Source organism: Gopherus evgoodei, chromosome 4, assembly GCF_007399415.2.
Source record: "Gopherus evgoodei ecotype Sinaloan lineage chromosome 4, rGopEvg1_v1.p, whole genome shotgun sequence".
Lineage (NCBI taxonomy): Eukaryota > Metazoa > Chordata > Testudines > Testudinidae > Gopherus > Gopherus evgoodei.
This window is the reverse complement of record NC_044325.1, coordinates 134,459,864-134,475,309: the sequence shown is the minus strand read 5'-3', so window position 1 is coordinate 134,475,309 and position 15,446 is coordinate 134,459,864. Positions and strand designations below refer to the sequence as shown.

At 53.8% G+C, this 15,446-nt stretch overlaps 1 protein-coding gene across 4 annotated transcripts in view; it reads right to left on the bottom strand.

The window, feature by feature from the left end:
- The window catches only part of SYT2 (synaptotagmin 2), a 219,935-nt gene continuing 204,489 nt past the window's right edge, over positions 1-15,446 (bottom strand). For 3 of the 4 annotated variants that reach the window (XM_030561177.1, XM_030561176.1, XM_030561178.1), the window contains 6 exons: positions 14,049-14,174; positions 13,337-13,504; positions 12,632-12,799; positions 11,497-11,614; positions 10,141-10,274; positions 1-7,571 (listed from right to left, as the gene is read on the bottom strand). In XM_030561177.1, coding sequence (XP_030417037.1) covers positions 7,365-7,571; positions 10,141-10,274; positions 11,497-11,614; positions 12,632-12,799; positions 13,337-13,504; positions 14,049-14,174 — 921 coding nt within the window. In that variant the 3' untranslated portion in view covers positions 1-7,364. The remainder of the gene's footprint in view (positions 7,572-10,140; positions 10,275-11,496; positions 11,615-12,631; positions 12,800-13,336; positions 13,505-14,048; positions 14,175-15,446) is intronic. The other variant, XM_030561179.1, reaches the window with a different exon arrangement.

Below are 15,446 nucleotides of genomic sequence, written 5' to 3'. Positions count from 1 at the left end.
GGGCTGAGGCTGCTCCTCATTGCTCCAGGTGGTAGCAGCCCTGTGGGTACCTGGGTCCCAGACGTGCTAACACAACAGGGACGCCCAGTTGCTGCTTTTAGCTCATTTCTTTAATAAGGAGACAGACAGTGTTACAAAATAACAGTTTGACAATAGAGACAGAAACAACAGAGTCCACACAAGGAGGGAGGGGTTGGTGTTAAAAGCAGTTTCCTGCTGGAGTTCAGTGCTGCAGAGACGGGTGCACTGGGGGAGATGCTGGGGGGTTGAGATTGGGGAGATCTCAAGGGGGGGGTGTATACAGACCCCTCAGGGGGAGGAGAGTAGAAGGAGGGGTCGGGAAGGCAGCACCCCGCCCTGGCCCAGCCTGGTGCTTGAATATCCATGTTGAAGGCTGAGATCCTTTTCCTTCCCCAAGGCAGCAGAGCAGAGTCCTGGTGCCTGTTACCCATGGGCCTGTGCTCGGAGGGGGCAGGGGGGAAGGGGAGAACAGACACTGGAGTAGGATGTACCCGTTGCCAGCAGGAATTTCCCAGCTTGTTGCAGCCATGCATGCAGGGCATGAATGCCTGAGATGGCCCCCACTCCCTCCCCAGGGTGAGCTGGCTTCCTCTTGCCTACAGCTCCCTCCCCTGCTGCTTGATCCCAAGACCCAGGCCAGTCGCAGCATGCAGGGCAGGGCCATCCAGCCCTGCGTCCCCTGCTGGGCTCACTCCAGGGCCGAGGACCAGGTCAGTCCTTCTCCTGCTGCAGCCTCGTCCCCCCTGGTTCACCTGTGCTGCAGCAGCAGCAGCCCTCCTTCCCCCTCTTACCTGCCCAGCGACCTTCCCCCCATTGCTGCAGCTTTAGCCACATCTCCCATGAGCCGCTTCAGAGGGGTGGGGTTGGATTCTCTGCACCCCAGCCCTGGGGGCTGCAATGGGCGCACACATCCATGGGGGTGAGGGGCACAGGGGGACATTATGCTCTTCTCCTCTAAGCTCCTGCATAGCACGAGACAGAGCATCCCTCTTAGGGGAATGTCCAGTCTGGGTGGAAGCCTCTTAATGCCCCAGGATCCTGGCTCCTCTGTCCCAATGGCTAACAGTGCTCCCTGCTGCGAGCGGGGCTGACAGGTCCCCGGAACAGCCAGCAGCAGCTGTGTGGTTGCAACCTACTCCTGTCTCCCTGGGGGCGGGGAAGGGGACTCGAGAGCTGGTTTAAATGTTACAGCTTAGCCCCACCAATGGCAAGAACTTGAGCAGTCTCTATCCCCATGCGGCCCTGCTGTCCAGGGGCTGCACTTGATCCAGAGAGGGGTCGCCCTGCCCATCCCTGCTCGGACACAGAGTCCAAACTCTGCTCAATTGCCCCAATGCCCCTGGTTGGAGAGCCAGGGCCAGGCTGTGTCAGGAGCAATAGCAGGCCCGATCCCAGTCGCAGGTGGCCAGTAATGTATCAGATTCTCTCGGCTAGCTGTCCACTGAAGAAGCTCATGCCACAATGAACAGGCCTTGGGCTGCATCTGACTGGAGACGACTAGCATCGAGCTCAGGCCATGCTTGTCTGCCGAAGGAGCTCCAGCATTTGCTCCCGGCGTGTAACAAAGGGATCCCAGCGCTTCAAACTGTGCCATTCCAAACCCAGCTGTACGGGGCTCCAGCTTGGCTGTACCTGCAAGCCATGGTGAGGACTAACCTCAAGGCCACGGCAAAGGCTAGCGTCCTGAGCCAGCCCTCCCCCAGGATGAGGATTTGGGAGATCCTTAACAAAACACAGGGAGAGACATTACCAAGAGGGGCCAGGAGGGCACAGAGGATCACCTATCGGCCCATCCCACTCGAGGATCCTGGCAGGCCGTGGTCTAATATGGCTTCTAAGTTTGCTTTGACAGTAAAATGCATCAACACAGGACGGGACACCAAAGCCACAATGTTGCTGCTACCTGGACATGGCATAAATTCAACAAGATACAGTTTTGCATGTATAGATTACAAGACACACATGAAATTATCCCCCATACTGGCTTATTTACCCCTCAAATATTTGTGAATGGATCAGGCATGCTTTGTTCCTTATTTTTAATTGTTTTTTTTTTAATTGAAAATAAATGGATATTGTTGAGCCTACTGACTTGGGCAATAAAGGTTGGGTTTTTTTTTTTATAGATCTTGCTCTGTCCTCTTGGGTAAAATAAATCCCCTCACGCCACATTTTAAAAATAACTCTGCATCCTGGGTGTGTCCTGCCCAATGGCTGAGGTGTAACAAAGTGTATGGATTCTGCTCTAACCATGCTGCTATTTACATAGTGGTTATCTCTCATGCATTGTTGGCTGTTCGTAGCTAGCTATAGTTATTTAACTACATATACAAGAAGGGATTTTGGATGAGGCTCAGATGGCTTGAGTATGTTTGGTGGGGGGGAGAGCTTTTTCCCTTTTTAAAAAAAAAGTATTAAGTCACAGTTCCCACCCTCTCCTCCTGCCCCCCCTTAAAACATTCCAAGTTAAAAATGTGCCAAATTCAATAGCGCAGGACTCGATTGAGGGGGTGCGTTGTTCACGGCAGAGGAGTTCATGCCTGACAGAGGCCAGTGGAACAGGGAGCAAAATGGGAGGGCGAGAGGGTTGGTGGTGTCCCCCCACCCAGCAATTGTGCCCTATGCCAGTCCTAAGCCGGGTGTGTTGAACTTACATTCTGCTCACCCAATTATTCTTTCCTGCTCCCCCCAGTCCACCTTTAGTATTCTCTGTAATAATAAACTGAACGCTAGGCAGGCAGTGGTTGGCCACAGTATTAGAGGCTGATTTAAGGACATCACCAATAGAAGTATGTAGGATGGGGCAATAGACCAAGGCCTGGTGTGAAAGCAGAGCCTGTTGGGTTTACTCTCACGAGTAAATAAAGTAATCTGCTTGTGTCACAATCACAGAGCTCTGGTGTGTTTATGTCACCTTGGTTCATAAAACTCCCATTAACCTTTCACTTTCTTGGACCAGCTCTGCTTATCGACTGGAGCTGGTGGTAGATCTGTGTCTAGCACAGGCAGATGCACCCTCCCCTTTCAGAAAGAGAAACACTCCTTAGACCATGCTTTAACCGGCTGAGGGCTGCTTTGCTCACTTTCCCATCACACCAAGGCAGCAGGAGCTCTGAGGCAGTTGGGTGCAGCACTTAGACACTCTGCTGTGGGGAATCGCTGCCTCTGCTCCTTGGACCTCCTGGCCTTTGCCGTTGTGCAGCAGGATGTACGATCAGCAGTGAGGCCGGCTTGTGTTTAAAGCTCATGTACAGAGGGCTCCCTCCTACAGCGGTCCCCAGGCACCCTCCACAGCCTGCTGGCTCTTAGAACTGGAACAAACTTAGTTACAGTTCGTAGGACTGCCAGGCTCATGGGTGCATGGAGCTCTCCTGCTGATTAAATATTGAAGCTCCAGCAGGACTTTGGGGGGAGGTGCAGTGTACAAATAAAGGATCAATAATTGTCAGAGGGAAAGGGTAGGATGGAGAGGGGGTTGGGAGTGAAACATTCTCCAATTGTACTAGGGGTGTAAAACTGACCACCCCTCTCCCCACAACCTAGACTCTCTGGGCATTGGTGAATTCCACCTCCTGTGAGGTGTTCCAGACGCCGTGCCCCTGGCCCCACCAAGGCGTATGACTCTTGCTCTCCTCACGCTCTTCCTACTCACAAAAATACCATTTCAGCAGCTGGGTGGTGCTGTAGTCTGCTTCTCTACACCACAAGCTGTGGGGCTGGAAAGCCAGGGTAGAGGCCAAGGCAGGAGCAGTCCCTCTAGGAAGCTTGCTAGCGGTGTGGCTAGTCACAACCTTCCCTGGGAAGACACTTCCATAGGCCAAGCCACATTGCCAGGAAAACATAGCTGGTAATCAGGGAGATTGGCAGGGATACTCCAGAGCTGGCTGTCACGGGGCTGCAGCAAGGTCCTTTGAGGGATATTATGCAAAAGGTCCAGACTAAAACAGGACTGGACTCACAGAAGAAAAGGAAACCAGTGCGTGGATGCCCATCAGATGCTATTAGCCAATGCACTGGTTCAACCAAAGCAAAGCCACTAACACTGAAGGCCTCTTAGAGACAGTAAATGGGAAACTGGCTTGCTTGGTCTACTCCAGTACAGAATGGACCGAACTAGGACGGACTGGTGGGTTTCTTCTTGTTACCTCAGGAACCGCTGTAGTGGGGGACATGATGTGAGCCTGTTTCCATATCAGGTCCAGTCCTGGCTCCTGAAAAGGGGGCTGGGGGCTCAAGACATTCACTGCTCTTTGGGGAAGAGGGGGAATATGGCCTATATCTGGAGAGGCAAAGGAACTGGACTGGGTTCATCAGCGAGCCGGCCTTGTGGTAAGCAGCAGTTATCGTGGCCTTTGAGGCACCTTTTGGTCCTTGTTTGGAATGGATTCAGACTCTCTCTCTTAGCCGACGTGCTTCCCCTCTTAGCTGTGTATGATCCTGGAAGGAGGTGAGAGAAAGCATCCCCCCCCCCCACCCCCAGCCAGCTACTCACCCACCCCATGGGCTTCAGTGACCGAGATTAGCTCAAGGGGTTTCATGGTGAAGCCAGACACTGGCTCTCACCCTGGGTATGCTCTTGGCTGGCATTTACCAGGCTTCCTATTAGCCCACAACTCCCCACTGCCCCAGACTTTATAGCAACTCTAGGCCCTGAGACAGGCCCAAATGCCCTTTTTCCTCTCTCAGCCCAATGCCTAGTTAACACTATGACATGGGACCACTTCAAGAGGGAAGAGCGTGAGCACCAGAGCCTCAAGGCCTGGCTTCCCCTAGGGTTAGGCTTGGCCCTGGACTGTGGGAGAGCCACGTTTGAGGCTGACTCAGATTTGATGGCAGCTTTTGCTGGAGCGTCCCGGCCTCTGTTGGAGGGGTGGTGCTGTCAAGTGTGAAAAGATGGGGGCATGGTCTGGTTTATGCCAGGAAGCAAAGCCCTGCAGGCACACGCTCCCATGTAAGAATGCTGTCCAGGCTCAGGCAGTCTAGACAAGTTCATACACATATAGCTAGGTAGGGACTTAAACCTGACTCTCATACAGCCCAGCTGAGGGCCACTACTACTGGGCTAGAAAGTCAACTGCTTGGGCTGGGTCTCTGGCCCAGTGTCAATGGGAGAGATTGACAGTGCTCAGCTAGGCAATGCTCTCTGGCCCGGTGGCTTGGGGCAGGACCCAAGCAGGAGTGTGGGAGAGCCTGGTCCCAGTGCCCTACTCCCCACTGGCAGAGTTTATAGCCACAACATTTCTATGAGGCAACGGTGTTTTGGGCACAGACGACATTCTCTAAAGCAACCCCCCTGGTTTGAGATGCTCACTGCCTCCACAGCACTCAGTGGGCACTCTAGCAAACTTCCATCCTGACCCTGCCTGGTAAATCACCTAACCACAGGGCTAGCAGGGGACTCCAATACAGCTCCCTTGTGTCTCTGAGTAGCCCAATAGCCCAATACCTAGTGAATTAATTAAAACTATAAAGTGCAACAACTTCACCAGGGGAGATTATGACCTACCTGTCATGAGTTCTCTTGTAGCCTTCTGGTTATGCTCTGCAGCTAGGATCTAGGCAATCTTGGTTTGAGGCTGCCTTCTGACACAGAGGGACCAGGTCTGGTTTTACTTTTGATTACATAGTAATTGGCCCACATGCCAGAGACTGACCCCCACCCCACTCCCAAAGAGGTGGGAGATTCCTGTTTAAACCTCCTCCTTCTCCCATGAAGACAATGGCTCCTGCAAAGGAGATGGGATTTAAACAAAGACACCCCACCCCCCACCCCCAGTCACCTGGGAGAGAGGAAATCCCTGTTCAAACCTCTTCTTAGGGGGCCAAGGGGAGACTGGCACTAGGCTCACCCACAACCCAGGCAAGTACCCTAACCACTGGACCATAGCGCGATCCTAACCCTTGGGTGGGCCCACCTCATACTTACTGAAAGTGGCCTAGTGTCAACGGGCAAGGACAAGGGTAAGAGCATGTAACCGACTCTTCCTCTCAGCAAGCAGAGGCAGGAACTAACCCAGCATGTCCAACATCTCAGGGGCTGGCCCAGACCCCTGAGCTAGAGGCAGCTTCTGACTTTGCTGGGCCCCAATAACAGTTAATTAAAGTGGAACAGCTTCAACCGGAAGGCTAGAGTGAGCTCTCTCGTCACATCGCAGCTCCATCGCCACATTTGAGCAGCTCACTGCATGGCTCACATGCAGCCATATAGGTGGACACACTGGGAGGGATTTGCACCTGCCTCACTAACACTCCAGCTCCAGCCTCGCAATTTGAGTTCTGAAGACCTTGTACTTTAAACCCTCCTCTTGGACGTATCTGGCTCTGGACACTTTTAGGTCATGCATCTTCAGAAGATGTACAGTAGTGCAACGCGTGATGGGACATGTATGCAAATCCTCCCAAAGCTGCTTGCGTTTAAGACGTCGTTTAGCCTACATGGATGGCTTTAAGCAATCATTTTGGTAAATCAACCTCGATTCTACCTGATTGGGTGGGCCCGTCTCAAGTCCACCTGCTACTGTAAGCCTGCCTCGCAGTGGTCGTTTGCATAAATATCCCATGATGCTGTTTTTCAAAACCAAGACTCTCTTGTGCTCTGTCCTGCACTGAGATTGGAATTGTGAACATTCAGTTATCAAAGACATGCACCCACAGTATAACCGCACCCCTTCTTTGGCAATCACACGGGGGGCTGCAAGGTTCAATACCCTACCTAGCTCAGGGTCTGTATGCCCAGCAATGCACCTGTCGCACCAGAAGAAATTAAACCTTAAGATGTTCAATGGAGCCTTGGACGTTCCAGTCCCAACGAGGCTGCTCTCTCGCTTCTCTGGGTGGCTGATGGGAGTCAAAGCAGTCACACGAAGGTGCCCAGATGTTCATTACAGCTCTTCTCCACTGATCCGCCTAGTCCAGCTGTACGTATCCCCAAAGCAAGCACAGTGTATCTGGTCAACTCACATTTTCAGGCTCAGCTGTCACCTTAGCACAATGTTTGAAAGTCCCAGTGTAAAACTGAAGAGAAAGGAAGACGATGCTCTGCCACGGCCTAGCGCCTCTGGGACCCACGGCAGAAGCTGGCTTTACGCTTTCAAAGAACAGCATGTAGAAACGATGAGACATGCAGCGGAAGGAAGCGACTTTGCAGAATGAAAAGAACCATCCCTGTCTTTAACCATTTCCCCTGACAGTGCTCAGAACTGCCTGGAAACCCTTCCACAGTCACCAAAGGGTAGTGCAGCTTAAAACAAAATGGAAGCAAAAACCAAAGGTTACATAACTGAGGTATTGATAGCTCTGGGGCGCTTAGAATGTCCGTAGGTAATGCTGGGCTATGGAGCTTCCTATTTGTTCTTCCCGAGCGATGCGTCCACCTCTTCTTCCGGCTTCAGGGAGTGCCACTGGGCGATGGGCCGCCTGGGGTTAGCCAGCATGTCGGACCAATGCCGCAGCTCCGTGCCACTGGCTTTGGAACCAACAAATACTTTGCCGATGGCTTCGTTCTTCCCCAGCTTGTCGTAATCCAGGACGGTGATCACCACCTGCACTTTCTGGGGTACACAGAAACACTGTGTTATTATCAACATTGCAACTGCAAAATGGCCTGATGCCACTGAGAACCCAGTGGGAATCTATTGTAGACAAGCTTCCCCTGCAGCTGGGAGAAGGGTACCAGCCTGGCCAATGATGCCTGATGGATCTGAGCACCTGTTCCCATAGGAACCATGTTCCCAGCTCCCCCAGGCAGCTAGGCAAAGCTCACCCTGTATCTTCAGACAGCTCTCCCTTCTCATTTTAGGGGCAATGGATATTAAAGGGGCAGGTCTGTCCTGAAAATGAGCTATGTAATATTGACAGAACATCTGCTCCCCATGTCCGAGTTTAGCTTCTGAAGCAAGTTCTTCCTCTTCCTCGAGCTAGGCAGAGCCAATGCAGCTAAGGGCTTATCCACACCCAAATGTTGCACCATTTTAACTCCACTGGTACAGTTAAAGTGGTACAACCCCCCTAGCATGGATGCCGTGATAACAGTATAAATACCAGCATCACTAAACCCATAGGCTGGATGAAGGCACCTTTATACTGGAGTAACTGCACCCATCCTATTTCAATAAAAAAAAAATAATCGCCCCCACCGACCAGCAGAGTTATACCAGGCCACAAGCTGGTGGAGGACAGGCCTGAGTTCCCCTTGGTTACACTCTGCACACCATTAAAGGTAACATGGCTGCAGCAGGGAAGGGAGTCACCGAGGTCAGACCATGATGGGGCCAGGGCTGTGCTGTGGGCAGGGGCAGTGCATGAAGGGGATGGGGCTGTGTAGGGGTCACTAGTAAAGGGCCTGGTCCTGTTACGGGGCCAGAACTGCATGGGGGCTGCCGAGGGCAGAGTGCAATGGGCACAGTGGTCTCCAAGGGCAGCAGATGAAAAGACCAGGGCCACGTGGGGGTCACCGAGGGCAGTGGGGATGGGGGGTCACCAAGGGTCACCGAGGGCAGTGGGGATGGAGGGTCACCAATGGCCTCATTTGCCCAGAAGAGCCTTTCATTACAGGCGATGAAGCAAGAGGCAAAAAGGACCCAGCTTGACTTGCTTAGGGTCCTAAATATACATGTATGTGCTTAGCTTTAGGTCCCTCCTTTGAGCCATTTGGCCTCAGATCCCACACTTGGGGGTTTGCAAGGCTGGCAGGCCTGGAGAAAACCCAACTTTCTGCGTGGAACCTGGGCAGGTCGGCCCTGGAGCAGCTGAGAGACAATAGCACAGGGCCTCTATTCTAGCCATGCTTTGAGCAGCACCCGTGTCTTTGTCTCACTAGCTCTGCTCCTCCGCCCTCTGGTTGCCGTTAGCACAGGTTATTTCTGAAGGTGGTGATGGATCTTACTGGTGGGAGTAACCCTTGCTGCAGGGGCCTAAGGACTAGTCATTGTAATTTGCAACAAGGGGGTTCATTTGCAGAGATATGGAGTAGCCACAACTTCGGCCGAGGCCAATGGGAGCTCCAGGCGCCCAGTGACTCTGACATTCAGGCCCCAGTGATATTGGTAGCATATGCCCAGCGTAGATCCTGGCTTTCTGTGCTGCCTCTTGCGTTCAAAGCATCCACCCTCGTTAAAGAGCAGGGACACGTCAGTCTGGAGGAGCTGAGCTCCTGCTCAGAACTAGCATGTATGAAATGCTGGCTCCCATCTCTCCATCTCCTCTGCTGCTCAGGGGGTGGATGTGTCTAGAGAGGGGTGGGCAAACTTTTTGGCCTGAGGGCCACATCGGGTTTCTAAAATTGTATGGAGGGCCGGTTAGTGGAGGCTGTGCCTCCCCAAACAGCCAGGCATGGCTTGGCCCTGCCCCCTATCCGAACCCCCAACCCCCTGGGACTCCTGCCCCATACACCCCTCCCTGTCCCCTGACCGCCCCCTGCCACACAATCCAACCCCCTTCTCATTCCTGATGCCCCCCACCCCGGGACCCCTGCCCCATCCAACCACCTCTTCTCCCTGTCCCCGACCGCCCCCAGAACCCCTGCTCCTGACTGCCCCCCTGCCATCCCATCTAACCCCCCCTTTCCTGACTGCCCCCCTGGGAACCCTACCCCCATTCAAGCCCCCTGTTCCCTGCCCTCTGACTGCACCAACTCCTATCCACATCCACACCCCCTGACCACCACCCCAAACTCCCCTGCCCTCCCTCCAACCCACCCTGCTCCCTGCCCCTTTACTGTGCTGCCTGGAGCACTGGTGGCTAGCGGTGCTATAGCTATGCCACCCAGAGCACAAGGACAGGCAGCCACGGCGCCTGGCTGAAGCCAGCCACACCACCACGCAGCACAGAGAACCAGGTCAGGCCGCGGCTCTGCAAGAGCATTGAACCTGTGGCAAGGCGAGCCGAGGCTGTGGGGGAGGGTCCGGGGCCCAGCAGGAGGGTCCTGTGGGCCATAGTTTGCCCATCTCTGGTCTAGATCATCTGAAGGCCTGGGTGGTCACTTTATATGGGTGGATGTCATGGGGGGAAGGGTCTGACCCCTCCAATCAGAGGATCCCAACTCAGTCATGTGAGTTATCACTCACCCTGTCTTTATGCCCCATCCCAAACCTCCCAAGACAAGAATTTCGGCTCAGGAACCTGTATCTGCTCAAAGGGGATCTCGAAGCTGAAGGACTCATTGAAGTAAGGGTTCAGGGTCTTCTTCTTCACAGTGGTCTTCTTCTTCTTCAGCCTCTTGCCATTCTGCATCAGGTGGATCTTCACATAGGGATCTGCAGGGAGAGCCCAAAGCAGGAGAAGTCAGAGCCAGCCCTACTTGTGGCCATACAGGAGCACAGAGACTGTAGAGGGCAGGGTAGCCAGGCCGGATTTATCTGTGACACGGGGGTATGAGCTGGCAGAGTGCATCATGCAATGTAGCGACCTGCTGTCAAATCAGGAGCGGGCAGGAACAATAAGCAGATTCCATTTCTCTATCTGGCTACCGTTAAGTACCTACATGGGGGGAGGATACCTGAGAGCACAGGGCTCTTCAATCTAGCAGACAGCTCGGGTCCTGCCAGGAAGACGAGCAGCCGTGATGGAAGCCGTTACCTGTCGCAGCTGCTCCTGAACAACCACTTGGGCTTGATTCCTGTGTCTCAGGAACTCCTAGACCCCAGAGTGAGCCGTCTCCACGTTCCTTTGCACTGTGGTCAGTGCATACACAGGCAATGCGGAGCCCAGCCCCACAGAAAGTCAAAGGGCATATTGGGAGCAAGACCCGCTCCCTCCCTTGGGGCTGTGGGGGCAGCCACCCCCAGAGGCGATGGCCTCAAGACAATAAGATGAAGGCTACTGGAGCACTGTTTTGCAGAGGGAACTCTCTGACCCTCTGTTCCTAAAGGTCATGCTTCAAGCCAGTCGCTTGCAGGCGCCAGGGAGGAATTCCCCCCCCCTCAATGTATGCGGGGGAGTGGTCTCCGTCCTTTGAAGCAGCAAGGATGGCCACGGCTGGAGATGGCACATTGGGTGGGGTGAGCCAGGGCTCTGAGCTGGCATTGACTGCAGTGTGCTTGACTGCAGTGTGTGGGTCACTTGCCAGGATTATTTGGGTCTTTCTCACATAATCAGTTCCCTACCATTGAAGGGGCCTCGTGCACTGGTGCACCTCAGACCCTCCTGTTCTCTGTCAGTGGCACAACAGTCTGGTCTCCTCTGGGCTGGAACACTTGGAGCTAATTTCGGTTGTTGCGTTTAAGGTGCGGGTGCTGGGTGGTCTGTGAGCTACAGGAGCTCAGACTACATGATCTGTGTGGTCCCTTCTGGCTTTAAATTGTATGATTCCATAATCCCACCAGACACAGCACTCAGCACTTGAGTTTCTGATTTAAAGGTGCTGAGCCCTGGGCAGGAATTCTGCCTGGGGCAGGGAGGGGTTAGTCAGCAGCAGGATTGGGCTGGTGTGCTGGCTCAGGAGCACCATCTGGTGCTGGAAGGTGGCTCTGCTCTTACCTGAGAGACCCCCAACGTCCATCTTTTTCAGGTTCTTGGCTTCCAGGATGCAGACGGTGAGTTTCCCGGCGGTGGGCACGTACCGTAGCGAGATGCAGATATCTCCCAGCTTCTCTGGCTGTGGAGCAAGGGGGAAAGCAGAGGTCAGTGCTTTTTCATGCCCTGGTATCCTGGGATATTTGCACTGAGAATCAATCCCTCGGGAAACCATGGGAGGAGATCCAAGAACCCCTTCACCCATTGAGCTAGCCCCTGCATTGGACACCACACTGCATCGCTGGTGCAGGCCAGCAGGAGGTCCATGACAATGCCAGTCCCCAGCTGGTGGGAGAGGCCAAATCAATTCTAGCAGTTTTTACCAGATTTAAGGCAGGACTTTGGCACAAGGAAGACACCTTGCCATGGACAGCGGGACCTGAGTTCTATGCAGGTCTCAGAGCCCATGTTAAATTGGGCTTTCTCCCTATTACAGGGCCCCCCAGCTCAACATGAACTGACACCCAGAGTAGTATTTACCAGCTCCTGCTGTCAGACCACTGTACCAACAGTGCTGAGTTCAGTCTCGCAACTCTTCCCGTGAGGTCACTATCATTAATCCCACTGTGCAACTGGGGAAACCAAGGCACAGAGGGGTGGTAACATGGCAAAGTCAGACCTAAAACCCAATTCTGCTGACTGCCAGGCACATCACCCCACCACTTCTTTCTTCCTTAGCATTCATCAATGGAGACTCCCATTTCCTGGGAGGTCTATAAGCATTATACCGACAGCAAGGCTAAGTGACTTCCCAAGGTCACACATCATGGTGCTGGCGGACCTGGCAATAGAGTCCTAACATGTAGCTGCGAGACCCTTCTCCCTGACCCCAGGACCTTTGTCCCTTGCTCCCACCAGTAACCCACTCTCCTGCAGGTTATCAATCTCCCATTGCAGGATGGATCCTCTTTCTCCCCCCATCTCCCCCTAGTACTTGCCTGCAAAGGCAACTCTTATAAGGACCTTGAAAGCACAGCCCACCCTTGAGGCTCAGCGGCTGCCTGATGAGCCCAAATCCTGACACTTTGCAGCACATTTTCTGAACCCACCTCCTGCTGGCCAGACACTGCCCTCCCCTCAACTTGCCCTCCCATCTCACCTCCTCCTTCTCGCCGCCCTGCAGGTCTCTCCATTCCTCAATGGGCTGGCCCAGGTCCACTGTGTTCATGGGTACCTTGACCTCCCCAATGATGTCATGCTTGGAGAAGCGATCAAAGTCATAGATGGCCATCACCAAGGTTTTCCCGCCCAGTTCTTGGTAGGGAACCTGTTAGGAAGAAGGACCCTTGCAAACCATTGCCATAGCCACATGGGGCCTGGTATAAGGAAGGATCTGATTGGCTGATGAAGGATCCGACAAGCACTCATGCACAGCAGTGACTCAGGCTGGGACCTCTTCACCGGTTCTTGCAATGAGGGGCCAGAATTGCTGTGTCAGCAATAGCAACGCTCAGCCACACAGCTGCACATGTAGTGCGGATCAAGGACTCTGGTCGGTACTTATAACTTCGCAATCTGGGCAACTGCTTTGGTTCTCATTCAACATGCTGGTAAATTATTTACTGGGGGCAGCCCCTCTAGCAGGGGAGGTGCAGTTCCTGATGGGGGCATGGTGGGGGCAGGGGCAGAAGGCTGGAAGACAGACAGGAGTTCTGCCCTTTCCCTCCGACGGTATTACACTGCCTTAACAGCAAGGCTAACCATGGCAATGGCAGATCTGGGAATAGAACCAGGACAACTGTCCCCTGCAGGACAGAGTGGGAGCTGGGGACCACTGTGCTAGGGGAACTGGAAAGGGTCTCACCTTGAAGACGAAGGTCTCATTGAAGGCCGGGTTGAGGGTCTTCTTCTGCACTTTGGTCTCGTATTTCTTCTTCTTGTCCGGGAGCAAGAAGACTTTGACATACGGGTCTGAGGTGCCGCCCATATCTAACGCCGGGAGCTCAGCCGCTTGGAGAATGCCCACCGTCAGCTGGAGGGGGAAGAGGGATGTTTCCCTCAGTGGGACAGCTCAGCAAGACGCTGCTCCCACTCCATACTGCATGGAAAAGATCCCCAGTGGATCTTCCAGCTCCACGTTCCCTCTGCTCCTGGCCAGTCAGGGACGGTGCTTGGTCAGCCTCCCACAGACCCTGCTGCAGCTGGGGGCGGGAGATCACTTGCTGAGCCATGTATTCCCACAGACGGTGCTCTCTCTATGCTGACAATGGGCCTGCCAGCTCTGGGCTCAGGGCCCGGTGGAGAGGCACCTTCCATCCATCTTCCCTTTCCTCACATCCCAGGGTGCTTGGGGAGTGCTAGAAGGGGCCCTTTCAAAGGGCATGTGAGACAATCATGGTGAGGATAAATTTCCTCCCCACATCTCTGCCCTTTGCAGGTACCTGTGCCACTCAGAGGCTAGTGTTCACACTGTGCTCTTTGACTGGAGTTTCCAAGGGTGAGTCCTTCACTCAGACCCTCTCTCCATAGCCCTCCCACACTGCCCTGCCCAACCTCCCCTCTCCTGCCCATGTCACCTGGTTAGCCTGGAAATCATAGTCCAGCGAGAACTGCAGCTTGCCCAGGTTCTCTGGCTCCTTCTCTTCCTCCTCGCCTTCTCCCTCCGTCAGGCCCATCTCCGCGTCATCGTCCTCCTGTTTGTTCTGCAGAGGACACAGAGCCTGCCTGCTCAGCTACGAGGCTTCAGATCCTGCCAGCCGATCACACGCACACAGCTCTTCCCTGGCTCGGTGCCTCGGGGATTCCCAGCCTCAGAATTCATGCACCAGTGTCACCGACTGAGAGGAGGCAGGAGGCTGAACTGGGGTTCCATTCAGTGGACTCCCCAGAGATGCTACCGCCCTCTACTGAAGGGACAGCAAACCCTGCTCTACTGTGTAACCGGAGCCTGAACACACATGAGCTTTGGGAGCAGAAGGACCTGAGATCTAGCTGCCCTGATGGCTGTGCAGCCCTAGCAGCATAGCAATGGCTGTGAAGTAATGGATCTGTTACAGAAAACAGCACTGCCGGGAAAGCAGGCATGGGAGAAGCCACTGCAAAGCAGGGAGGTCACTGGGTAGTCAGCACTGGCCAGACATAAAGGGGAGGGAAAGGTTACTTACTTCCTATGGTAACTGGAGTTCTCTGAGATGTCTTGTCCCAGTGGGTGCTCCACGGGAGGATGTGCACACACACACAGGCACTCTTGACTAGAGATTTTTTCGTTAGCAGTGTCTGAGGGTCTGTGCCTGTGCCATATGCCTCCTCATGCTCCAACATGAGGGCATATAGGGAGGAGCGGACCCATGCCACTCCGGTTCCTTCTCAACCTCACAGAAGCAGAGGGAAAGGAGGGCAGTGGGTGAAGCACCCATAGGGACAACACATTTTGAAGAACTCCAGTTACTGTCCAAGGAAAGTAACCTCCCCTTCTTCTTGGAGTTACTGTCCCCATGGGTGCTCCACAAAAGGAGGCTCCAGAGCAGTACCTCAGTGAGGAGGTGGTGCTGAGGCGGCAGATTCAGTGAAGAGTTTAGAACAGCTTCACCAATGGCTGCGTCCACTTTGGAGGCACATACTAAGGCATAGGGATGTGAGAATGTGTCCTTGAGGGGAACCTTTCTCAGGAGGGCTGTGGATGTGGAATGAGCACTGACTTTAGGAAGGATGCACTCATAGCATGCCAGAATACACCCCAAAACCCATTTAGATAGTCTCTAGGTAGAAACAGAGGGACCACTCATCCTCTCAGCAAAGAAGATGAAGAGCCTGGGGGAAACCCTGAAAGGTACAGTCATCTGTAGGTAGAGGGCCAGAGCTTGTCTTGTGTCCAGAGTATGGAGACTGGCCTCTTGCCTCAAAGACTGAGGGATAGGATAAAAGATCAGTAGTTGGATGTCCTGACCATGACTCCGACGAAACTTTAGAAAGGA